The 27,118-nt window shown below is 43.1% G+C and overlaps 1 protein-coding gene across 1 annotated transcript; it reads right to left on the bottom strand.

Moving 5' to 3' along the window:
- Positions 1–788: 788 nt before the first annotated feature.
- On the bottom strand, positions 789–26,689 carry NOD1 (nucleotide binding oligomerization domain containing 1). The gene is made up of 12 exons (XM_059474407.1): positions 26,637–26,689; positions 19,945–20,283; positions 17,920–18,094; positions 14,912–16,721; positions 12,806–12,889; positions 11,723–11,806; positions 10,091–10,174; positions 8,385–8,468; positions 6,286–6,369; positions 5,586–5,669; positions 3,469–3,552; positions 789–2,059 (listed from the first exon to the last, which is right to left on the bottom strand). Exons 2-12 carry the CDS (start codon positions 20,158–20,160, stop codon positions 1,987–1,989), a joined length of 2,862 nt encoding a protein of 953 aa, XP_059330390.1. The 5' UTR covers positions 20,161–20,283; positions 26,637–26,689; the 3' UTR covers positions 789–1,986.
- Between the last annotated feature and the right edge of the window lie 429 nt (positions 26,690–27,118).

Genomic DNA, 27,118 nt, shown 5'->3' with positions numbered 1-27,118 from the left:
TGGTGAAGCCCTTCCTTGCCACCAGTATCTTCTCCCTTCCATCAGAGCAGGCTGGCAAAACACACTCTGACAAGGTGCATGAGTCTCTGATTTGTTAAAGTCACTGAGAAGTCTTTAAAGGCTTTTCTTTGGCAGATGTTTTAGCAATTGAAATCCAGCTCATCTGTAACTGTGTGCCCTTTTGCTTCAGTAAACAAATGGCTCAGGTGCAGAAATCATTCAAGTTAGCTGAGTTCCCTCTGGCATGTTTGAAAAACCTCATCTGTCTCTCTGGGAAAAATCAGTGTTGATACCACAGGCACAGAGGAAAAGCCACTGAAAAATAACTAAGTTGGTTTTCTTCCCTTTTTATCCTTTATAACTGCAGGTTTTGTGAGAAGCCCAGAGAGTATTTGAAAATGTGTTAGGGAGCTGAAGGGTGTAGACAGAATTGAGGGCTAGGAAAGGTTTGCTACCATATAGGAAAGGGAGAAGCTCTGACCTACAAAGCAAGCACTTTCTTTGCTTCATGGGGCAGATTTGGGAGATGAGGAGGTGAGTGTTCGTTGGTCTGGGATTTTAACTGGAGATTCTTCTTCCAACCTGCCAAGGTTTTGTGGGTTTGTCAGCAACTGGAGAATTGTTTCTCAAAGTTTGGGGGCAGGGGGTGGGGAATGGTAACATGGGAGAAGGAAGAAAAATGGCTCCCACTTTTCCATTTTAGGTTTATAAACTCAAACTCTACCCCCTACACTGTGGGGTAGAGTTTGAGTTTATAAAGCTCCCACAAAAAATAATCAAATATCCCACTCCTTTGCTAACTGATTTCTTTTAAAGCCTTTAAAGTTACACTCGCTAAGCAATAATCATTTGGGGGAGGATAATGTTTTCTGGCTGGTCCTTGTTATTACTACTGCCCCTTGCTTTGCTGTGTCCACTGATTCAAGCACAGACTAAAAGCTTTCCAGGCCAATCTCAATCCTCCTGTGTGCTTGCCTGTTGCTGGGAGAAGGGATTTCTACTTGACGCAGTTGATTTTCAATTGTCCTTTCTCCCCACTGATGCTGGGCAACGTGACATTGGTGTAGTGCCACCAGCACGGAGCCTAGGCCAGGAGCCAAGGCAATGAACAGCCTGCTAATTAATTGTTCACATTTCTCTCCAGACCCCCTCCCCAGAACAAACACTGTGGAAACAGGAGGCAGCTGTTTCTATGCAGCCCTCTGGAAATGTGAAGCAGAAGTGGTTTACTGCCCATGTTATGGCTTTACCATAAAAAAATGTGATGGCAGCAAGGGCTTCTGGTTGCATGAAAGAAAATGGACTGGCTTTGATATGGGACAAAAAGATTACTGAAAATAATCTGAGCCTGATGCATCCATTCCTACCCATCCAAAAAATCCCAACAACAAAAAAAAAGTAGTGTCTGTGATGCTGCCTGTAGTCAGTGGAGAAAGAGGGACCTAATTTCTAGGCAGGAAGAAGGAATTAATGTTCAAAACACCAAGCAACTACTATAGATACTGTTTCTGGTAAAGCTGTGTATATATTCAGTTTCAGTTCTGAGGCAGGTAATTCTCAGAGCTGGTGGAGTTTGTGCATCTTGCACCCTTTCTTGTATATGCATACTTGTATGTCTTTATTTATGAATATAAATAAGTTAACAGATTATTTACATCACTGTACAGAATAGATCTAAACTCAGTTATCAAAATGGATACACCTGCCAGTGGATTTAGTCTGTTAACACTTTGCATTTCATCTTCAAAGCACCAAACAAACATTAATTATTTACCCAGACAGCTTCCCACTCACCAAAAGGATTAAAAATAACAGGCAGGGCAAGGGATGGAGCTGAGGGAGTGCAGTGTGTTCATAAAAAGGCAGCTTATTGTGTATCTCTCTCCTGCCACGAGCACTGTAGACTGATGCCTTTATAAACTCTGCAGTCCAAGTGTAGGAGTAGCCTTTGTTAACACCAACTTGGCAAAATGGGAAAATCCTCATTCAAAAGCAAATGATCCGCTCTTCATTTTCAAAAGCTTTGGCCTCTTCTTGGCTTATCAGGTTCCCATTCAAGCTGGAGGAGTACAACAAAAGGCATATGAGTGAAAGTAAGGTAGTGACCATTTCCCATCATCTGTGTGCATCATCTTTGGTGCAGAGGTTTGAAATGTCACGTGGGCTGCATGCTTCTCAACTGGGAATGGGTGCTAGGCTGGATCCAGCACTGCTGTTCCCACTGCACATCCAAGGATCAAGGCTCCTCCCTCAGAAATAAAACCTGAACACACACCTGAACTCCAGTAACTGAACTTGGCATTGGAAACCAGCTGTTTGCATTTCAGCAAGCAGCACAGAGTTAACAAAGGTTCTTACTGTGCAGTGGGCTGGTTTAAAGATATTTAAAGTCTCCAGAGCATTTTGTGTCTTCCATGACAACATGGTAAGAAAATTCTGTGAAGTACTCAAGCATTATTAATGTGAAATGACTGATGGCAAAATTTTCAATTCTGGCTACATAAAGATAATCTACATTGATACTTATACCCCTGAAAATGAGCAGCCTGGTTAAGTGCTGCTCTTGAAATGTTGAAATCCATTAAACCATGCAGATTTATGAAATTACTTGGGTTAATGAATGCCTCTGAACATTCAGGCCAGAACCAAAAGACAGATTTCAGTTCGAAGATTCAGAATGATCTGAGGGGAAGTTGATGCCTCTTCTGTAGACGAAAGCTGACAGTGGCTTTTGGAAAAAGTACCTCTTCCACATCTCCAGGGAACACACTAGTCAGACAGTGAGTCATTGTCTTTCTAAGCAAGAATTCAGTGTCCTTTCACTAAAACAAATACATATATTTAAAAATAAATTTCATGTTCAATAATAAAACAGCAGTGCTAAAACCAGCTCAGTTCTATTGACTCCTGAGCTCCCTGAGGTGAGGGAAGGAATGGGGTATTTGGCTTTCTGCCTTAAATGTACACGTGTGACTATGTGATGCCCACCTAATCTACAACAAACAAATCCTACAAAAAGTTAATCTTCTTGCAGCTTAGCACTTTCAGTATGTTTGGAGCACCGCCCAAAAAAATCCAAGCACAAATGCTGTGAACCAGACTAGTAATGCTCATTAAAGGTAATCATCTCCTGCTTATTTGGCATTTAGGTCCTGAAAAGCATGGACATGTTCAGAAGTTAAAAAATATAAACAACAAGCAAAGCTAGGTCTATAAATTCAAGCCCTGATTCTGCAAATCAGTGGTACAGACAGATGTGAACCAAGAAAACTGCCTGACATTCATAACACACAAGGAAATGTTTCAATGGCAGTGGCTTTTTACATGTCTGAAATCCACAGCTGGAACTACAACCCCTGCCTCACATAAACTTGCTCTGAATTTTTTAGGCTGGGAAGTAGTAAGGCCAGCAGGGTTTTAAAGGGAAAGGAAGTTTACAAAGTGACCCTTTGAGAAAGGGACATTTACCAGATTTCTTGAATAGTCGTGTTGTCCTTGAGAGCTTCGCTGAGGCACTTCACCCCTTTGGCTGTAATTTGATTCTGGATAAGCCTGAAAAAAAAAGCATTTCATGTCAATCTAACATGCAAACTAATTTGCAGCACATGCACAACCTGTGCTCAGCTTGACATTAAGGAGCAAAGCTGTCTGCCACAAGAAAATGACTGTGATTTTATCTGTCAGAATGGTACACAGTATTGGTCAAATTCACTTTCAGAAACAGAGCTCAGAGTATTAATCTTTTCCTTTTAATCTTGCATGTGGTTCCATTCTGGAGATTCTGAGCAATTTTAATTACACAGCTGACAAATTTCTGCTATGTTCACTAGTGGTATGAGATTGTGGTATTTAGACTGAGACAGACAAACTTCTCAGCTCTGCTTTCTTACTAAGAAGACTGTGAGATATTTTTAAGTGATGTACAGAAAATTCTGAGTACCCTGTGTAGGCCTAGTGTTTTAGCAGTTATGATCCAGAAGCTGCCAAATATTCCAGTCTTGTTTATCAGACCAACAAGATCTTCGAAAAATAAAGCACTGATTCTGACTCTGGTATGAGCAGGTGCAAGTCCCAGTGAAGCCAACTTACCAGCTATAAATTATGTCTCATCTGAGCTTAGGAAAGGAAAAAGAACATACCTAAGATCCTCAAGCAGTGAAACTGATGAAACAGTAGGTAACTCTTATCAACCACTGTAGACCATCCCATTAGCTAAAGATGAACAAAGGCCACTCATCTGCATGAGTATAAAAATACTCATCAGCCTAGCTTAATTCAGTACTCACCTTTCAGTCTACCATGGTGAGCCCCACAGCTGTACTATTCCATGTGACTGGTTGCATGAATCCCTCGGGATTCAGGATGAGGTTGAAAATTGGAGTGTATTGAACAATCTCTGAGGGAGGGAGGGAAGGAGGCATTCCCATTAAAGGAGTTTCTGCACTTGGAATCAAAATGCAAAGGGATCCAGTACAGTCTTTCTGCTACTGGAGAAAGACTTTAATTCAGCCTCAAGTTCAACTATCTATATAGGTTACCACTTCTGGAGGTATCCACTGGTGCAATCAACAAAGCAGGATATCAATTTGTCCACTGGCAGACACCCTTGGACAACACTGAGCCATGACAAAGACATTCATCTCGATTACTATGCCTGCTTTGGCTGGGGTAAGTTTTATTATGAATTCAACCCAAACTGCTCAGTGAATTATATCTGCAGCTGTGCACACAGAAATCAAGCACTTCCCCCACTGTCTTTTCATTTTCAGGGTGATGGGCACCATAGCTTCTGCTGCTTTCTAAAGAGGCTGTGAGTACTTGGCACCCATGACAGCCAGCATGCTTCCTAAGGGGCTGGAATAATACAGGGAGTGTGCTGGAGTGTGGTCAGCCAAGTCTTTGTAAAGCATACAAAGGGACTCCATGTCTGGTGTTCCCTTGATCACTTGAGATGAATGGATGGCTATTTCTTTTTTACAGCTCCCATCTGCCCAACCCCATCTATTGGCAACCTCTGGATTAGAAAAGCCAATGCTGTGTTTTCTTAGAAGTGTAAGAACTCTTACTGTGATTGCTAGAAATAATCCCTGGTTTCCTGGGGATTGATGCCTTGGAGATGAGTGTCCTGCATCAGTGTATTGCTAGCTTGAAAAGCAAGCATCAGGCAAATGTGACATGTATCTGTCTGTCACCTAGGTTCTTGGTTGAAGAGTTACTTTCATAGCATGATAATAAACAGAAAGAATTGTAATAACCTTATTCTATTCTAGCTGTCTGCTTGGGGGTTTGGGTTTTTGTTTTTTTGAAACTTTTGATTTTGAGGCCAGTACTGTTCCCCTAATGAGAGACTAAATCAATCATTAGTTTGAAAGTTACCAGAAACAGCTTGAACTTTTCCCTGTATGGAAGCAGGTTCCAAATGCTAGACAGCAGCTTTATTAACTTCCCGTTAGAACTGTCTACAAGCAGTCAGCTGCATCCAGACCATGCACAGAAGCTGTTACTGTGACCTACATAGACTTGGAAGGTGAAGCTTTAATGTAGTGACTGCCAAAGAGCCTGTGCCACTGTGGAATGTAACTCACCATAAATGCACCAGTTTCTTGTTGACCTTCAGCATCTCTGCAAAACTCATCGCTGCCTCATCATCCAGCTCATTTTTAGTCAACCTAAGTGGGAGAGAAAACGTCCACTTAGGATGTTGACATTATTTTTCAGCCCCCTTTTCTGCAGCTTTCTGTGACTTAGCTTTAGACAGCCAAAGGGGGATGTGCTGTTCCTGCCCTGAGCAATTTGTAAAGGCTGGACACAAAGAGATATTGAAGAGAAGCCCTGGAGGTAAAAGAGACAAGAGTATCAGATCTTTATTTCTCTGAGCAATGCTCTAGTGATACTTTCTCATGATGCTTTAGTGTCTAAAAGGTGAATGAGGTGTGGTGGGAAAAGGTACAGACAACACTGAAGAGGTGCAAAAACTGAGGACAGAGAACTTGACTTCATATGATGGAAAGGAGAGAAGGTGGGGAAAGCAAGATGGAGGGAGCAGAGTGAGGCATGACACTAGTCACTGGAATGTATCCCAAAGGACACATGCTGCTGATCCATTACTCATGCCCACACTCTTCCAAAGGGATACCTTATAGCTTGCTGCTAGGGAAAGCAGAGGGGATGAGGGCAGGGAGAAGGAGCAGGGAGAGTAGGAAGGGCAATGGGATTGGAGGACATAAACCAGCATTTTGCTCTGGAAAAGGAAGCAAGGGAGAAAGAGACCACACTGTCAATTACCAGAATATCCTCACGGAGTTGTTGTGCTGCATGGCTTCAGCAATACTCTTGCCTCCCTCTGTTGTGATGCCATTGAATGCAAGACTGTGAAGTAAAGATACAAATGTCTAAGAAGCAGAACCACTTGGCTCTCCCACTGCAAATACCAGGGAATATCCTGGATGATCTGCTTTCCAGATGTACAGCTCACCATTTGTGTGTTTTAAAGGCTCACATACTTCACAAACCACTTACAACTTTTACAAGTGAGAGCAGTTCACAGTCTGCAGCCTGAGTGAGGTCTATCAAACAGTCCACGAGGTTTGCTGTCAGTGAGTTGTGCTCTTGGGACTGACAGCAGAGTTGCACTCAGTAATTTTGAGAGTTGAGGCTCTTAACAAGGACAAAGAGTTGTGCTTAGCAGCACACAGGTTTTCACATGTGTTTGTCATCCCTGTACAAAGTGGAAACTTTGTCCTTTTAAGTCCTTCAGGCATCCAAATACTTCATTATTCTACATACAACACCTTCTTTGTGTATGGAGAGATGAGCTTGTAAATGCTTTCCATTACAAACCACAAACATTCCTTAGTCTGCCCTTCATTCTTTGAAGAGACATTGGCAAAATCATCCAGTCAAAGTTATGTTCTGGGCTTTAGGAGTTCAGAAAGCATCTCCCCCCTTAAAATAATGCAAGGCCTCAAAAACTGTAGAAGGGGGAACCCAGTAGAGCAATAACACAAGTATGTATTGGCATGAGCCCCTCCTAGCTTCATCTTAAACTGGATATTCTCAGTCCATCATGCCTGGGCTTAAAAATGGCAAATAAAGTAATGATGTAGTAGGGATTATCTTCCCTTGGTCTTCACATAAAGCTACCACAGGTGCTTACTATGAATGCTAATCATGGAGCAAGATTAGCCACGAGCAAGTACACTGCAGAGCAGAGGATTCACCTTGCACAAATGCCAGCAAACCCAAGCTCGAGAGAACACAGTTACTCCTCTTTATTTCTGCAAATACATTCATCAGCATATTTGCTCTCATCTGAGAATCCCTGAGCTCTGATTCAAGTTCAAAATGTTTAATTTCAAGTCTGATGCGTCTGGAAGGATTGTGCAATTATGGGAAGATGGCTATTTCAGATGGCTTTTAAGTTTAAATATATCTAGGTCACTGCACCTGTTCAGCTTTTAATTTTTAAGCTTGACTACCCGCTTGCAGAAAAGAGGACAAGGCACCAGCTCTGAAATTCCTGGATCTGAAGTGGCAGCAATAAACTCTCCAGAGATGCCCAAACTCCCAAAGTATTTCTGAAGAAACTAGTGCCATGTGCCACCTTGTGGGGAAACTGCTCCCCTCACCCTGGAGGCCAGTGGAACTGGGAGACAAACATAAAGGGTCACCATGAACCCAGTGCTCCACCTGTGTGGAGGGACTCCAAAACATCTTTAAATCTTTAAATCCCCAGCCAGCATTTGAAAGTTTAGCAGGGAATGGGCTGTTTAACACGCTGGTTTCTGCTGTGCTTCCCACCTCACCTGTGTTATGGCTTCCAGAAGGCTGGTTTGAGATCCATCCCTGAACTCCAGTGAGGACGACATATCACTAGCACTGAATGTGTGGTGGTGTAGCTCCACTGGAGCACAGGATGAGCCCAAATGTAAGAATGTCCCAGCCCCTCATATTATGGCCTACAAAGCGCTTTGGTAAGAGCTGCTGCACTTTTTCAATAGATGCTGTTAATACTGAGCTCACTGGGAACCCAATTCTGTGACAGCTGGTGCCTCCTCCTAATGCTAATGCTCCCAGATCAAAATGGCATCCACTGACCATGTGCCTTCACAAATGCCAGACCTCTGTGCAGTATGAGGGCAGGAGGTGCACACAGAGGAAAGGATGCCAGACATGTGGTATTTTTAACTTGCCTAAAAGCTGCACAGGGCTTTTTGACAGAGTCTGGCCTCTCGCTTGCACCAGGGACCTCTTGGCTGCACAGCAAAGGCTGCAATACCTGATGGCATTCCAAGCCAACCCTTGGTGGGAAGAGTGTCATTGCTTCACAGCAGGATGGAAAAGGCAGCACTGCACCAAGCTGCCTGGCTCTGCTGATGTTTTACCTCACGTTTGTTAACCTCGGGTGGTTCCTCAGGGCCTCTGCAAATGCCTTTGCTCCTTCATCTCCAACTTGATTACCCCACATCCTAGTGAAGAGAGGAGAACATGAGGTATCAGTTGTGCTGCCCTATTGACTCTCAGCAATGCATTCTCCCTGTTTCTCTCCCCTCCCCTCCTTCCTGGTTACTTCCCAGCCTTTCAGGCTCGTGGGGAACCTGGCAGGTACCCTCCCCAGTGAGGCAGGTGTGTTCCACTGCCTGCACATGGCACCAGTAACCTCTGCTGACTCACCAGCACCCTCAGGCCACAGCACAGAGGCAGCTCTAGGAGACAGCCTGTGCGGCAGGAATCTTTAGGGATCACCTTGCTGCACACTGGTAAGAAATAGTATTTCCAAAGGCAAAACCATCCTTGATTACACAAAGGGTTATCATGGGAGAGAAGGTAACATGGTACAAGCTGGAGAGATTTGATCAGAAACTAGGAGTACCTGGTCAAATCCTTTCCATGCAGAGTAACCACTTTGAAAATTCACTCTGTATTAAAAGGTTTGAAACACACCTCTGCTGAGGTCTGTGTTGTTGGGTTTTTTACAGGGATCCTGGCTTGATGACTCAGAGCCACACTCAGCTTATGGGTAATTAGTTGGCAGCTCTTTTAAAATCAATTGAGCTCTGTGGTATCTAAACATATGGACTTCCAGTAAGTTCCCCAGAATTTCCTTGTCCTCCAGAGCCAGTGCAGTTTGCTATTTCAACATTTCTGTTCAAGCTACCTAAGTCCATTTGGAGTAATCATTTCCTGCACAGGAGAAAATAGGAGTCCTTCACTGAAATTACAGCAAGTACAGCACAGCAGACCCAGCTATATGGAAGTGTGCAGATTGCTCACTGTATTTGTGAAATGTTGTAGAACAACAAAATTAAAGGCCAAAAATCTGATTGTACACATCCAGTTTCTATGTCTCACAGCTACTGTGATTTTCACAATGGCCAAGCAGAGGTTTTAATTCCATGTATTCAAGTACTAAATTTTAAGAAATGTGTTCTCCTGTAGAGTGAAGAGAGAAACTGGGATTTGCCAGAAGAGGAAAAAATAAATAAAATAAATCAAACCTAGCATCTTTCCTGAGAAAAAGGGCAGGAACTAAAGGTTTGGAGTACATGCAGAGCTCTCTCCAGTAATAGCACTTTGCAATTAGGGACAGCCTAAGGGAAAAGGACGATGTGAATACCCTTTTATTGTCCCAGCTCACAACTTTATCAGCATGTGATGCAGAAGGTTTGACAGGTGTAACAATGACACTCAATAACTAGATGCAGTGCCAACTGTCATAAAACCACACAGACTTAAAAATAACCAAGTATCTCTAAAGAAGTTGTGCTGCCATAAAGGAAGTGGCTAGCTCTATATACTGTCCTCTTGTTTGTTTGTTTCTCCTTTAAGATTCCGTCAGAACAGTGAAAAAGAAAAAAACAGATGCCAAAATCCAAACCAACATTGAGTGAACTGAAGAACAATAAAGCAGCATTTTCTTCCATGAAAAATGTGGCTATGCCTCTACACTTGTTTGTTCTAATGCTGTTGTTGAGGAGGGAAAGAATAGAAGGAGGAGAGAAGGCAAGCATGAGAAAAAGGAATCCTAAGGGATTTACAGGTGCCTGGCCAAGACCAAGCCCTAACTTCTGCTCTTTAGCACTGAACTTACCCAATTTCAAACATTGTCTTGCTCTTCTGGATGGCCTGGGCAAGGCACTTCCCTCCTTCGCTCGTTATTTTGTTTGCTCCTATTCTGCACAAAGTACAGAAATTGATGAGGTGCATCACTTACAACTGTGCAGCTATCAGAACACCAGCTCAGAAAGCCACACAAGTGCTTAAGGCTAATTAACTCTGCAGGTTACCTGCAGTTATCAAAGATTAACCCAGAGTGAAAAAATACTCAGGCACTTGACCTTTGACTAAAAGACATAATTTTATGTTGTCTTTTGCATGTTTTGCATGTCAGCCCTCTAAATCAGAAGTACTGCAGTAGAGTCTTGGGTTTGGTGCTCATTATGATAGAAATGAGCTTTAGGAACTGATCCTCACGGCAAGGACCCTGGCCTTCTTTTTAATATAATTCATACAATCAGCAATTGCTACAGAGCTCATGAATTACATGCAGCATGTTTCACGATGCCACAGGGAACAGAATATTTCTTGACTGTGTGTTTCCAGAGCAGACTGCAGCTGATAGGCACAGACTGCAATAATTTCAAGTCTTTCTGTTGTAAGCACAGGCTCTAGGCAGTGGCACAGGTCAGTGCAGCAGTCAGTCCCAGGCTGGCATTTTACACAAGGCCTCTTCTATTTTTGGCCTACATGGATATCAAATGGCTGGAGTTCAAGGGAGAGATAATTGCTATAGATTAATTTAAAGAACGGACCAAACCCCCAACCCTCCCCCCCAGCCCCAAGCCACTACATTTACATAAAACTGTCTTGTTTGGCTGACTTTGGGCACATGAATGTGCACTCTATCTCAAAATAACCTCTAGGGTTACTATGTAGCCTGAATGCAACCATCCTTCAACAGTTTTTTTTTTTTTGTGAAAGCTACATTAAATAAGCAAAGCACTGTCAAAGCGCTGAAAAAACTAAGTGCTCCTGGGTTTCAAAATTCTGCAAAAATTTCAAGTAGGAAGGATATGGCCAGAGTGGGGTTTCAGACCAAGACAGTGGTAGAACAAGGACTAGAACCCAGGATTCCCTGGCTGCCTGTTCCTACATTCCCTCCCAAAGCTGACATTGCTGCAGTTACCTCTGGTTTCTGCTATGGTCACAATTAAACCATTGGTTAATGATCTACCTTTATGTCCAACCAATGTGCATGGCCAGACACTCTTATCTGGGGAAGTTCCAGGAATTAAAGGGAACAAGTCACCAGGTGAATTTGGGGAATTCCAGAGTTGAGGTATGACACCAGCACAGCCCAACCCCAGTGGCCCATAAAAGGTCAGACACTAAAAAGCTTGGTACTGAATCCAAGGGAATTTGCCTGCTGGAAGCAGCAGCAAGGTCCATGCACAGCTTAAGCCTCGCTCAGGTGCTCAGATTGGATTTAGGTAAAGAACAAGTTTCATGCACTCCTTTAACTCACTACAGTATTCCAGAAAAGACTATGGATTCAAGAGTTTCACCTGCTGCCATCCACTGCTAGACTACTGCAAAGCAAATACACAACAACAACCTAAATGATATTTTATTTCAAATACAATTTTTTCTTTTTTTCTACTCTTCCTCTCCTTTCAAGCTGCTTAATTAGGATAGTGTAGAAAGGAAAAAAAATCCAACATACTTAACATATTCCAGGCTTGAACACTCTTCAATTAATTTTGCAACATATTTGGCTCCAACATCAGTGATTTGGTTGTTGTATAAGCTTAAAGAAAAATCACATTGGTAAAAATAGGTTATTACTGCTGTTAAATATTTACAACCTGAATGTTTTATGATGCACACATAGCATCTATCTTTTCTGTGCAGCTTTGTACATATTCACAGTTGCTTGTGTTTCTATTTTGATATATAATTCATATTGTGATGGGCTAGATATAAAATATAAGGAGACCAGACTGCAAATCATGAATATTTACATATATTTTTTAAATAAATGGTCTCCACAAGCAAACAAAGTTTCCCTTTATTCCTGTGCTAGTACAGAAATAATATTGCCAGAAGATAAGTCAAAAGACAAAACACCATAATGTACTTTTGGTCTTTTAAAAGTCATAAAATCCCCTTGCAAATATTACTGAAGAGCAGATACCTGAGCAGTTGTACTTACATTAGGGCACTGGAGGAAAAAAGCTATTCTTGGTATTCATGTTTACCTTTCAAAAAGTCATTTTTATGTAGCTACTTAACCAAGAGCAGGAAGTCAGAGCTAACGTGCCTTCCAGCTTCAGCTTCATTAAGAACTAATTAAGCCCTTGAAAGAAATTGGTATCATGAACATGACACTGGAAACTGCATGTTGCTGACAGCAGTCTCTACCAAGCTGTATCTGTTTTGCATAGTTGAAATAAATCAGTTTACAGTGGAGAAAACAGCAGGCTATAACTACACATGCTCTCTTGCTTGCAGTCTATCCCTTCCACAGCAGAAGGCTTTCAGTATAAAAATTAGCAAGCAGGTTAATTGGTGGTGCACACTGTGCCACAGAAGGCTTTGATGCCAGCAGGAGGCTGTGAGGGAGTGTGAGGGAGAGGAAGCTGTGGTCCTTGTCCCAGTGAACTGTCACAGAATCATTTCTGACACAAAAAGCTGCTTTGCTGAAACAGTACTTTCCACCCCACCTCTGCTGTGTCAGTGCTGACAGCTTTAGAGTTTTATTTTCCAGTATCACTGCTCAGTGTTTTGCTCCCAGCTGGCTACATACCCCAAGAAAGACACAATTTGGTACTTGGAGAGTTCTTCATACAAGATCTTCACGCCGTGATCTGTGACCTGATTTACACTCAGCCTGGAAAGAAGGGAATGAAAAGTCTGAATCAATACATACTAGAAACGTTCATCACCTGTGAGTTAACAAATGTCTGGAGGCCTATGCATTTTCCTCTGATATTCTTACAGGTCCTTATGCCACATATTAAAAGCTGTTAAGGGAAATGTGAGCTCACATTCATGTGGCTCACTCCAAAACTGATAAAAATCAGAAAGCCCCAGATCTCCTAGGTAATGCTCTGGAAGCTGTCCACAAAACTGAGAACAATAAAATGTAGGAAGTCAGACTCCAGATAAACATCTCACCCTCCTTCTGTGCTTACTGTGATTCCAGGAAGAAAGTCTGCTTAACACCCTAGCAAAAGCAAGCTGTCCAAACTACTAATCTTGCAATTTTCTCTGAGTACATAGTGAAAGCCAGGCATCTTGAAAGTCACAACACATTCAGGCTTCACCAAATAAAGGTTGTGAAAAGCCCTGGCCAGAAAACAGAACTGCGCTCCCATGGGTGTGCTAGATGTTTCTAATTTTATTGCCCCAGCCAGACACGAAGCAAATCAATATCAGTCATTCACAGAACAAAAATGCTTCGTCTCACAGTTGTTTGGGGTGGGGTATTTGTTGTTGTTGTTGTTTTGGGGGGTTTTTTTGGAAACTTCTCAAGCTTTTTCACCTTATGGACAGGTTCAATGAAGCACTCCAGTTGCCATCAAGCACATTTTCTGGGTAAAGCTGTCCCTACGAAAACATTTTGACCACATTTAGTTTGCACACAAACTCAGTACCTGAGGATTTCCTGCTGAGAGTCCCTTATCACCAACAGCCACCCTAGCTTTGCTAATTAGCAACCTGGTCCCTTTGGAATGCAGCAGCACACAGGAGAAATCAGCCAATTTCTACAGATCAGGACAGCAGCCTGCTTCTTTGAAAGGGATAGTTAAGCTCTTGGAAACAACATTTCCTGACCTGCAGAAATTGCTCATTAGAAATAAAAGTTCCAACATCTGAAGATCCATAAAGGGATCCTAAAAGGGCAACCTAAAAGACTGTTTTGGTGTTAGGATCACACTGTGTATGGCACGATCACATGATAGGCATGAAGAATGAAAGGCTGGCCTTTGCTTCTTTGTTTTGTCTTACATACTTATGCATTTTCCCCAGGAGTTTCCTTATTGCTTTCTCCTGGGAGGTCAGTCAATTTGCAAATTACTGGGGAAAAAAACAGGAGTCACTGGCTTTGATTTATTCCTAGAGGAAAACAAGGCAAGGCACAGCCAAACAGGAAGAATAAATCCAGGTGTTAAAAAATATTCTCATGGGGCTGAAGGAGCTTTTAAAGAGATCCTGATTTACTGCACCTAAATGTTTGGACAAATAAGATATATCTACATGGTACAACCTCAAATGGCTGGAGGTGAAACAATCTGGCCTGTGATGTCAGAGGTGGAGTTAGTTCTCCCTGTTCACACAAAGCCATGTCCTCCCTTCACAACACCTCAGGGGAAACACCACATCTGAAGGCATCAACTACATTCATTCATGGATGTATATGATAGTTTTTGTCCTACGAAAGCCAGACATTTGGACAAGATGCAAAAGCAAGAAATTCAGAGCTTCTGATCAAGGGTTATTGTGATTAGGAGGTCCTCCCTTACCCCTTATGATCAAGGGCAGAGATGGCCTCAGGCAATCTTCAGATAATGGAAGATTGTTTTGTTTCCTTTTTCCTTTAAGCACCTTCTCTCATAAAAATTCTCTTCTGAGACAAAACAATTTGAGATGGAGCTAACTAAATGTACTGGTTTAAACAGTCTGTGCTTCTAAGAACTTCTTTCCACCCTTTCCATTTTGGTTTCCAAATCCACAGCTTATCTCTGCTCCTATGTCTAAATGAACAAAGATTTCAGAAGATCTGAAACATTAATTTGCAGCAGCACTGATCCTCCTCTTTTTCCACTTGCGAGATCAATTCCTTCAGCCCACCGGTTTGTGGAATAAACGAAGAATACATAACAACCTGCTTACATACAGAGACCCCTACCTGATGACTGCAAGCTTGCTGAAACAAGGTTGCAGCTGCTTAATTCCATAGTCATTGATGTTGTTGTTGTCCAGATCCAGAGCCAGGCGCTTTCGGAAGTGGTGCAGAAGGAAGGAAATGGCGCTGCAGTCGGCAGAGCAGGCGTTGCAGTAGGCCAGCTTGATGTAGTTGGCGTGCATGCGGCGGGCTGCCATCCTCCCCACCTTCTCACTCTGCGTCTCGTACAGGCACCTCAGCATCCACACAAAGTTGGGCTGCACCTGCACCTGGTTGTAGCTTTTCAGCCTGGACCGAGTGTAGCCTTTCAGGCGGGATTTCATGCTCTCCCCAAGGTATGTGATGAGTGTTTTTCTCTTCCTCTTAATGACCGCAGGTGAAACTAAATGTCTGAAGAGCTTCTGCCTGGGTCCAGAAAGCAGGCCACAAAGAAACATGTTGGTAAAATTAAAGTGTTCTTTATTTTGGAAAGGATCCTCCCCTGCTAGTTGTTTCTTCAGCCAGGGGATACGAAGGCAAGTAGGCTGGGCAGTCTCCATGGAAGAACATTCACTGAAAAACTCAAGTAACTCCTTGGTACCTACCTTCTCCTCCATAACCAAAAATAAAGCTGTGAAAAAAGACTGAAGGGTTAAGTGCAAGAACTCATAAGTGGCCTGACTGTCACAGCCACTGTAACCTTTAACTGTCCTGAGAAAGCCCAATTGCAAATCTTCTTCAGAGATATTTGCCGATGAGACTTCCTCCTGCTCAAAGATAAAGGAAGAGTTCTCCATCCCTTTGTATGCCATTTTACCCAAAGCTAGAAGACTTTCCTTTCTTGACTTGAACATCTCTGCTTGGCTCCTGATATTGCCCTTCAGCAAACTTGTTTTCACTGCTCGGTTCAGGTGTACTTCAATCATGAGCAGAAATACATCTGTTAATGTAACAGAACTGTCTGGGAGCTCGTGGCCATCAAACCACTGGCTGGAGTGGAAGTGCTCAAAGCATTTAAAGATAATCCAGCAAAATAAAGGCACTGAACACAAACTGCAGAGATTTGGGTTAGCTTCCAACTGGTTTGACACCAGTGCTCGTCGCTGCTCATCTTTGAAAAACATAGCTGTGTATTCCTTCAGGTTATTCCTGGAGAAACCACGGAGCAACACCTTCTTCCTAATGATGTTTTTTTGGATCTCAGTTCCTGTCCTGGCAGTAAGAATTTTCTTGGATCCCTTAAGAAGCTTTCCTCTGAGAAGGCTTACGAGCAGTGCCAGGGGGTGGATGGGTTCATTGGGTGAGCATACCTCAGGTACGCTGCTGAGATCAAAGCTGGAATAGATCTCATCAAAGCCATCAAAAGTGAAAAGAACTGTATGAGGGAACTGCAAGATGTGATGGAACACTTCTGCGGGGTCCTGGTCTGGGTAGCAATTATATTTGAAGAGCAGGTCTTTCAAACATATGGCTTCATCTTCCTTGAAGCAGCTAAACATTCTACACCGAAAACAGAAGAAAAACTTGGCCCCTATGTCCAACTCCTTCCTGGCCCAAAGGCTTTGTATCTTTTGCAGCAAGATGGACTTTCCAATTCCTGCATCACCGTAGACATAAACAGTCTCTCCATCTTCATTAATTAGCCCAACTGCATCATCAAAAAGGGCTTCTAATTGTCCCACCTGGCCAAGACTCTCATTGGTAAAACTGACCAGCTCCATAATACTGTTGGAGTAGATTTCTTCAAGCAGCATCTCCTCCTTCTGAGCGTACAGCATAAAAAACTTGGAGTCCCGTCCCAGTTCATGTCTGAGTTTCTGGCAATACCTGCTAACTAAAAAGACAGTGGACTATTATTAAAGAGACTATTATTTAAAAACCTATGTATACACTGACCCACCTCTTTGGGAACTCAGAGGGGATTATAAACAAAAGTAATTCTAATGTGGAAAGGGTTCTTTGGCAGATTAATTCTATTTGCGCTGCCATCATCACCCACTTGGGAAATTCAGGTGCTAAAGAAAGGTCACATGTGAGCCACCACTTCCTGAAAGCCAGTAGTGATGCTGCATTGGTTTAAGGGATTACTATCCTGCAGCTGAGACTCAAAGCCAAACCCCTGATCTTTTGTCAAAGGCTGCTTAACTCTCTGCAAAGGCTTGTTGGAGTTGTTGGTCACTGATTTCACTGTACTTATATACTAACTGCAGTTGTATCAGGTAGGTGGCTATTCTTTCCTAACTTCTTTAGCCATTCATATTATTGCAAATAGAAGCCATGCATTTTAGAAACCTAGTACCAGGCATCTCAAAGATTTTTTTAAGATGACAAAAACCCCACAAGAGAATCTCAGTTATTGCACAACGTTGGCCTGTGGTTTTCAACAGAAACTTTGCTTCAGATGAGGACAAAGTAATTCTTATATTTAGGTAGTATGGAAAAACTTCTCTAGAGGAAATAATTTCTGCATACTTAAAGTCTGATTTTTAGGGTTGCTAAAAATCATCATTTAGGATGACAATAATTCTGGTTGGAAGGGACTTCAGAAGGTCTAGTCCTACCCCCTGCTGAGAACGGGATAATTTCTGACATCAGATGAGGTTACTCAGGGCTTTGTCTAATTGGATCTTGAAAACCCCCATGGAGACTGCACAGCCTCCCTGGGCAACCTGCCTCATTGCTTGACTGTCCTCATCATGAAATATTGTCTAGTCCATGGCCAAAACATCACAATGTTGCTAATAAATTGTAGTAGAGGCCTAGAAAATACTACAGCTGGCACAAGGTGGTTCTGCCATTGTGTTACATACCTACAACCAAATGCAGAAAGAGCCCAAGTTTAACAAAACAGGATGTAATTTATCAAAATCACCCTTGTGTTATACAGTGTGCCTTATAATTTGGCTAATTAATTTTGCCTTTTAATTTTCCCTGGCTGTGCCTGCCTAAACTTTTACTCTCCTGTCACTTGGTTGGAGCTTCCTACATAGCAGGGCACTTCTAAGGGAAGGGATAGAGATGCATGGCCTTACCTGGATCTGTATTTACCACAGGTTTACTACAAATATTCTCTGAAGGCTTGTACCCTATTTCATCCAGCCAAGGCTGAAGCTCATAGTAAGCATCAGTGACTTTCTGCAGGACATAGACGAAATATTCCGAAACTTCTTCTCCCTTGCTTTGAACCAAGTCTAGAATTTTGCGAACCTGAAGAAACACCACAGGAAGGATCATTGATACACAGCATTTTTATCACAATAATACCTGTCAGCTGCTTTAGGATCCTTTCTGGGCTGGACCAGGGGTCCAGAATCAAAACTAGTGCTTCAGAAAGGTGAAATCAAAATCCAGCTCTGAATTGGAGCCACCACAAAAACCAAGTGCCATTTGTGTTTGAGTGCTGTGAGAGAGTTGGTTCTGCAAGTTAAGGTCTGAACTTGTAGCTCAATCACACTAACCAGAAACAAAATGGATAAATGCCAGTCCTCAATGGGGAAACCAAAGGATTTCCTCAGCTTGACTACACAGGGTATTTTAAACCCTGTGCTGTTTAAAATGAAAATAGAGATGGTTTCTCAGTGCCCTGAATTCACCCTCTGTTTTGTAAATACTCTAGTCACATTTGGATTTACCTCAGGATCCAGCCAGGTTCAGAGCAGGATAGGCTGAATCCCTCCCTGGATCTTAACGCTGAGCCAAAACCCTACAACTTTTCCTTCCAACACAGCAACTCAATTCTCCAGGCTCCCTCTGTACAATGGCCCCTCTGCCTGCAGTTATTACCAAAACCAATGGCTACCAGGCAGTGGCTGGAGCAGCTCAGCACAAAGTGTCACCTCCACGGGCAAGGCAGAGGGTGATCTCTGTGCACCAGTACAAGGCAGTCCTAGTACAAAACCCTCTGCAAGACAGAGAAGTCATCTGGAGGCACATTTTGAATGTCAGGATCCCCTTGCTAGAAATGAATGAAGAATGCAGTTCTAAACCAGACAAAGGGTTTCCAGAGACTGTGGTCTCTTGTGAGCTTAAATCAGGGTGATGTACATGCAGCACAGCAAAGCATGGAACACTTTCTGACAACTTGTATGCTCTAAAAAGCAGTTTTATGCCTTCCAGAGAAGCTCCCACAGAGTCCACTTCACTTACACTACTGTGACCTGCTCTCTGTCTCTGCTTAGACTCCTGATGCATGGCCTCCCCCTCAGCTTTGCATACAACCATGCATATTATGCTGAACAATAAGAAATTGAGATAATCATACAGTGTGCATTTATTCAGCTTTGACCCTACACACAGTGTGAGCACTGTGTTACCATTTCAATATGCCAGCAAGAATGATTATTTTATGAAAATCTGCACTGTTGGTGAAGTCCAAGGTCTTTGAATTTTTTATGGTTTGCCTGCCCCTAACTGTGGCAGGGCTCTGAAGCTGCCTGATTGGTTGGTCTGGGAAACAATCTCCTCAGCTGTTTCAAGCTACCATGCAAAGACCAACTGTGTAAACGGTAATTTTCTCCTAATGAAGGAAAATAATTCTTGCTACTGATGTCCAAAGATGAATTAAAACCCCAAATATGCCCGGATACATCAATTTTCCACAGAAACATTTACAAGGTACATAGGTCTTTAAATAGAAAGGAAGGTGTTCACACAGACAACAAACAATCATTAACTTCTAAAACAACATTTTATTTCTGTCTCTCCTACAGCAGGATGATCTATCCCACAGCATCCTAAAGCAGATTTTCCTTGCTATACTCTAACAACCATGTGGCCACGTCTTTATCAGAGGACAAAGCTACAGCTGGGAGGGACAGAACAGCAATTATCACCCTGCTAAATTCCTACAGCTGCCAACGGGCATAACCAGCAGTGCCAGCTGAGCTGGAAAGGGATGTGCTGGAGATACTCATCCAGGAAGAACAGGGTGGGAAAACTCAAAAACAACAAAGATTAGAAAACACACTAGATGTAAAAATGTCAGATGAACCCTTAAAATCTGGTGATAAACTGAAAGTAACCAAAAGCTTCACTGGCTAGAGAAAAATCAATTATACCTTATCTGGTTGAGTAGGAAACTGGACAACAATCTCTGCATCTTCAGTGGAGAAGTAGTCATTCTTAATCAAGTTATCAATCAAGCACTGCGTGTTTCGGATCCTACTGACCAGAAGCTCTCGGTGAACCTTCAGCAAAGCAATGAAGGACAGAGGGCTTGTTTCTGCAGGCTTTTTCACAGAAATGTCCACATTACCACGAAGTTGGCCTTCCATTGTTGAGATACCAAGAAGCTGCTTCACCAAGCCTCATCTTTGAAAAACTGTCCATTTGTAGTGACAGGTCAGCTCAGATTTAACTTCAGGCAAACAGGAAATCTGTCCTGCACATCACTGGGCCTGCAAAAAGTAATTGTACAGAACCTCAGTTTATGCACATACATCCTTCAGTTAGACATCACAGAATACTCCCAAACTCTCTGTAGTACCATGGCCAACTTCTTAATAACGTTTCTTCCTTAGGTACTTTCATTTATTTGTTCAGATTTTGAAAAATAAAATACCTACAACTGGCAGTCTCCCTTCTGTTACCAGTATTTTACTCTAGCTTGCCTCAAACACCATCACTGGCATCTGCTTAATTAATTGCCGGTTCCTAATGCATAATTTAATATTTTTTATTAGTTTTTAATGTTTGAGTAGACTAAGCAGGGCATCTGTCCAAACATAATCTGGACAAGGAAATAAACAGAATAAAATTATACTTCATAGCAATTGATTTTGTAGGAGAAACTAATTTATAGTAGCAATTCACTCTGGTTTTTTTTGCTACAACAAAAGACTGTAAGAAGAGCTGAAAATATAGTACCTGTCCCTGAAAGCAAGGCCTTGTGAACTCTGAGGCAGTTTTAGCTAAACTAGAAAAAAGAGTTTAGCTTCTAAGGATACAAGGTTCACCAACACCAGGAGTGATGCTATTTTGAAACCATACTCTTTAACATGAATGCTCTCTCCTTGTCTGCAAATACATACACAGTGTATGCCCTTGTTCTCCAAACCACCTCTTGGGAACTCTTTTTAGATGCCCATTTATTCCTATTTTTTCTCAACAGGGCATAAAGCAAGAGGAATCAGGATCAGACTGCTCTCTGTTTTATTACTAAAGCAGGGCTTCTTGTAATTTTAGCGTGCCCACCATATAGTAGGCATAAAGTTATACTGAAATTACAATTCAACAGTAAGTTCATTTAGATACTATTTAGGTACAAATTGCACATATGATTTCACATGCAGGAAGCTAATTTTTTGCCAAGATCTCAACTGAATCACCTCCACACAGACAGTGAGAATCTGCATGATCAACACAAAGGACTGACAACGCCCAGTAACAGTTAAAACATACTGTTGTTTCAGCAGGTCAAGGGATATCTGGAAGAATGTTCTTAGATTCTGATTACAGTCATATTAACAAAACCAAAAGACAAAACCCTTCAAAAATTCTGTAAATGTGCCAACACTGCTGCTACAAAATTCTCAGTTTCCCAAGACATTTGCAATGATGGCAAACTTTCTCAAATGCTCCTCAGCGCTCCCCAGTCAAGATATATCTGAGCCTTGCCAGTTCACAGATAATTCTAAATGACCTGCTACTGGAACAATCTCACTTCTATGGGTTTTCTACATCAGAAGCTGCTGCATGCATCAGTAAAGCTTCCCCTGCTTGATGCTGGAGAAAGACACAGTTTATGCCACTGCATTTTAGTGATACTAACTATCTACACTCAAACCAGCAGGGCAAACCAGCTTAGCCCCTCAGATTTCCCAACAGGTCCCAGCTTAGGGGGTCTGACCTGCACGAACATAGATAACTGCATTAAGAGTTGGGCTCTCCGAGGGCTGAGACCTGGCAAATCCCCAGCACAACTGTTCTGGGTCACAGCCAACTCCCAAAACGGTAAAACTGTTTCCAACAAACGGAATGTAACCAAGCAATCTGAATTTCTTACCACACCAGTAAGTGACTGCATCTACTCAGACAAATCAAGCTTTCATTACCCCATTCAGATGACCCACCCGAGGAAGTGGCTGATTTCTGAGTCACTCAGCTTTCCAGAAGCCACACTGGCACATCTCTTTGTTCAAGAAAGCTCATTCTGCAAATGGAGACTGAGCATGTTGAAAACATAATTTAGCCTTAAATATCTGTAGGCTTTAGTTAAAGAGATGGCATCATCTTAAAACATGCAATTAAAATATTAACCCTGCTCTTTCAAGATACTGCATCCACCCAACATTCCTTGCTTGCTTTGGCTATTCCAGGACCATGTTGTTCTAATGCATTTTCTTTCTTCCTAATTTGTAAGAAGAACTGAGACAAATATTCATAAAACCATAAGAACGAACCAACATGATGTCAAGTGTACAAAGCAAATTGAAGTATTTTTTTCACTATTTCAGTTCCATCTACAAAAAGCACAAGAAAGGAAAGAAGAAATACAGCAGCAGGACAGAACACGAAAAATATGGAATGACCAGAAGGTCTCAAAGATGTCTGCCCTGCATCTGGCTACATCCATTTCAGTACAAACCATGGCTGCTATTGGAAGGGGTGTGCATACAAATGCTGCAGGACAGAGCAGGTTCCCTTTCACACAGGGTGATCTGCAGGAGAATGGAGAAACAAGAAACCAAGCAGAAAGATATATAAAGTGAGGCTAAAAGGAGAAAGAACAAAAATGCCAAGCAGGTATTGGCAGGACTGGCAATATGAATTCTGTGCATGATGATGTACTCAGTGGTATCTTCAATGAAAATACTAAATTTACTGCAAAACCCCACACCATCCAGTACTGGAGTACTTAGTACTTTTCATCAGTCGTTTTAAGTCAGAAAAAAATGGCAATTTCCACAATTCACAGACTAAGAAAATCCACACCAGATGAAGAGCAGAACACTAAATGGTGCTGAACAGAAAGACTTCCTGCTACATGTATTCATAGCAAAGTGTAACAGCTGTATGAAGAAACTTGACATATGTAATTCTGTTTCACTAGGGCTTTCTTTGTGCTGTTGGTGTTCTTTTGGCAGTGTTTTAAAAATATGAGGCCAGTGTGTAACAACATGAGGTCTCCAGCTTATCTGCAAGCCCATCATCTCTCTTTCTGCAGAGTCCCAGCTTCCACAGTGCTTCAATATGATTTTTTCAGTGAGGGAACACAAGGTTGCTAACTCTCTTGTAGAAGGATCTGTCAGTTTCACAAAGCTAGGTTACACATCTGGTATGTTTAAAGGTAAATGCTTATGCAGCTTATAAACAGGCATTGAAAGCACTTCCTTACTAGAGTGCATACAGTGTTCCTTGCCTTATCTTGGGCCCTCCAGATGCTGGATTCAATTCCAGTGTAATTTGTGTGACTGCAGTTGCATCAGTCATGGGGATGCTGTTAGAAAAGACTGAGATACACATTAATGTGAGACACCTCAGGGTACTGCCTTCCATTTCTGAAAGGGAAAAAGTGAGTAAAATCATTTTTCTGAGAGACACCTTAAGGCTCTTACAAAGTTATGGACAAAACAGATCGCCTGTTCTAACAGCAACAGCTTGTGAACACATCTATTTGCAGAAATGAGCAAGAAAAAGGGAAAGACGTGCAAGCTTGACAGAGTAGCTGAAACAGCAGAGCACCAAAGGAGGAATGGAGACTGATAAGACAGATGACACCTGAATGAAGCAGGAGTCTAGAATGGGGAGACAACAGGAGAAAGACTCATGGGGAAAAGCTTCCTATCTGGGAACTGAATGTACTTCTGGTTCCTAAGAAGAAAAATTTAAAAAACCCAATTACTTACTGAAGAGGCTGCCAATGATGTTGGAGAGGAAATGCAGTTAGCCATTTTGAGGGCAGCAAAGTCCATCAGGTGAAAAAGGCAGGAAACAGACTACAAGGAATTAAAAAGAACCCAAGAGCAGAATACCTCCCCACCAGCTAGCTGTAAAAGCCAAGAAAGGGAAGACAGGGTCTTGGCCAAATGAAATGCTGATGGGGACTGAAGCGATATGAGAAGCAACAGCAAGTGTGGCAATCAATGCCATCAAAAACCTGTGCCACTGAGAATAAAAAGAGGAAGCAAGATGGGGATCAGGCCAGGAATAAGGAGGGAAATGAAACAGGGAAATGAAATTTGTCATAGTAAGAGGTACAGTAAAAGCATCAGTACTTTCAGCAAGGTTTTGTACAATCCATGTCAATAAGCTGCAGTGAAGGCACTGGCACTTTATCTCGTGTCTCCTCTGAGTTCCCTCTGCTCTCAGCATTGTGCAAGCATATATTCATTTCTACTTTCCCTGGCCCTGCCCTCCTCACATCCTCTTTTTACTAAGATCTCCCAGCTCTTTCTTCTAACAAAACTGAGACGCCTGTTCCACTTCCAGTGCTGCAAGACCCCTGGCATCACAGAGTGTGCTGGTTTTTTGCAACAAGGTCTTGTCAAAGGTAAATGCTGTAGATAAAGGGGCTGAAGGATCTTACAGAACAGCTAAAAAACATTTCTCCTTCTGGGTCAGCTAGAGAATTGAGTCCTTATTGAGCAGGCTGCTCCAAAGGAGACTGCGTAGAATGATGCAGTAAAGACAATACGAGGAGCAAATTAGTTAACAACTGTTAAAGCAACTAATTTGAGACCAATCTAGAATATTTCTGAAGAGCTGAAAACTCAGTCAATTCTACTTCTTCTGCAGTCCTCCTATCCTGACAAGAAGCGTTCCTCTAAATTGCCCGTGAAAAAAAGTCCTCTGCCACTACCTAATTACCTGCAGCCAGCAGCTGGAGTATCTTCAGGATTGACACAGCACCTGGTAGCCAGTTGTGGCAGGACAACAGTGAAGTACACAAACCTGGGTGCCAGCCCAGGGCTAGGGGAGTCCCCACTAGCACAGCCTTCTGTCCATAGCATTCAAAACATAATCACTCTGCAAGAGGTGGCTGTATGAAAACAATGCCCCATTTCACATGAAAAGGAGCCCTATGCCTTTTGTGTCTCCAAGTCAGATTTGTTTCCTGAGAAAAGCTATTTTGCAGTGCCAGTTACTCACTACAGAGTCATTACAGCAAGAGAACTGGAAATTTTGGTATGCCTGATAATCTGGACTCTGTCAGGCCAGCATAAATTCAACTTTTTGCTATCATTGGGAGAGACAGAAAAGGGATTGATTTTCCACATCTTATGTCATGCATGCAACAGCAGTCATTTACTATAATAAGTGAATAAAACACCTATTTCCACACAGCAGCTCTCACATTTAAAAGAACTTCAGCTATTTTACTTAGTTCAAGAACAGTAAAAAACATACAGAGATCAGAGGCAAATGGGCACGTGTGCTACACAAAAAGTCTGCGTGTTTGATGAGAAGCAATGCGATGTATTCCCAAAGGTACTAAAAAATAGCCCTTTATTATTATAGCAAAAATGGTGCATTGGTAGAGCTTGTACAGAGTCTCCGGGCAGATCTTAAATTATTCTGTTTGTGTGAATTAAAGCATACTCATCACGCCCCACTTCACAATGTCTAACTATCATCAGTGATGCTACACATGTCAATAAATGCCCAGGGAGCCGTATGTTAACATCATGTTCCGGTAAATCCATTACAACTCATGCTCTTGCATCGCTCTGGGGTCCCAGAAATCAGCATCTTTCAGTGGTTTTTCCTCCCTCCCTTCTCTCAGTCTCTTTTGACTGTATCATAAGCTTTTGTAAGCATCCCTAGTTATTTGAAGAGCAACAGATATAAAAGAACACAGAAGAAATTATTTCTGCCTCCATCTGGTAAAATGACAAGCTTTTCTTTAAAAGGCACAGGCTTTGACAGAAATATTCCCATCCCTCACAGGTTTTGTTCCTACATATCTTAACAGAATCCTCTGTATAGAAATATAACTTTATATATAGTGTTTGGATGCATTAAGAAGCCCCTGTCAGGAAGACTTTATGAGGCTTCCTTGTAACTCCTTCCCGTTGGGAAAAGATCAATAAATAATGAGCCACTACTAGAAAGCAAAGAATCTTTCTCCAACCAGAGAAATCTTGGGGATTTTTTTTTTTGTTAAGACACAGAGGAGGAGGGGGCAATTTACTGTGGTCTATAAACATGGAACTTTTCTATTATCATTTACTATTTTCACATTCAACCAGCAGTGAATCCTACACGGAAAGCTGCAGCTGATGGAATCACGGAACTGATGGAATCACGGCCAGGCCACGGGCACCATCCTGCCCTTCGAGCCGCTCCCGCCTCCTTCTCTTCCAGCTTCTTTCTGGTGAGGCGGGCAAAGCACCGGGGCCTAAGCGAGTGGCCCGTGAGTCCGTGAGATGCCTGCATTGGGATCTGCGCTGCGGCTCTCGGGGCAGCAAAAGGCTCACTGCACCCCGCCACGGCCGCCAGGGCGGGACGGCAGCGATGCATCGGAAGCGATGGGACCTCGCCGCCCTTCCTCAACAGCCCTCAGGAGCGCCACATCCCCGCCCGCATGTGGAGCACCATTTACGGCGGGCAGCGCCGCCGTGTTTGTAACGAGGCGCTGTCCCCACGCCGCGGAGCTGCGGGCGCTGCCGCCCGTCCCCGCTCCCCGTCAGGCAGCGCCGGCCGCCGGGCGGGACGGACCCTCCTGAGGCAACACCACGGAGCCCCGAAGTTTCCAGTTCAGGAGCGGCGCAGCCCTTTCCCTCCCACCTTGCAAGGCTTTCAGCCGTACCACAGAAACTTTGCTTCACAGAAAGCCGACAGCGGGACCCGGCAGCCCTCCCCCACCGGCCCGCCTGCGCCCCGGCCCTTCCCCGGCACTCACCGCGGCGGCGGAGGGACGGAGGCCGGGGAGGAGCCCACGGGCGCTTCCCTCACCCCCTCCCGCCCCACACACGGACTCTCCTCCCCGGCGGGAAGCGGCTCCTCCCCGCGCAGGAATGGCCCGAGGCTCCCCCCTCACCAGCATCGCATTGCCCTCCGCAGCCATCCCTCCTGCCCCGAGAGGTGCCTGGGTCCCCCGGCAGCGACCATTTCCCTCGGTCGAGCTCCCCCCGTGCAAGGACACTCCAGAGAGCTTCATGCATAGTTTTGCGCTCCCTACTGACTGTACGTATATCCATTAAAAAAGGCTTCAGCTGCATTCCCACATCACCAGTTTTTATTTACATCAGCAACGCACTCTGCACAGGGAGGTTCTGGAGTCTCCCTCTC

The sequence above is a fragment of the Ammospiza nelsoni genome, chromosome 1 (assembly GCF_027579445.1).
Source record: "Ammospiza nelsoni isolate bAmmNel1 chromosome 1, bAmmNel1.pri, whole genome shotgun sequence".
NCBI classification, from domain to species: domain Eukaryota; kingdom Metazoa; phylum Chordata; class Aves; order Passeriformes; family Passerellidae; genus Ammospiza; species Ammospiza nelsoni.
This window is presented reverse-complemented; position numbering and strand designations above follow the sequence as displayed.

Coding starts and splice junctions, on each gene's coding strand:
- NOD1 (XM_059474407.1), bottom strand. CDS start 20,160: ATGGAAGGCCAACTTCGTGGTAATGTGGACATTTCTGTGAAAAAGCCT. Junction 11,807..12,805: donor CAAATTGTGTCTTTCTTGGG/GTATGTAGCCAG, acceptor TTTTTCTTTAAG/CTTATACAACAACCAAATCA. Junction 10,175..11,722: donor TCAAGCCTGGAATATGTTAA/GTATGTTGGATT, acceptor TACTTTGTGCAG/AATAGGAGCAAACAAAATAA.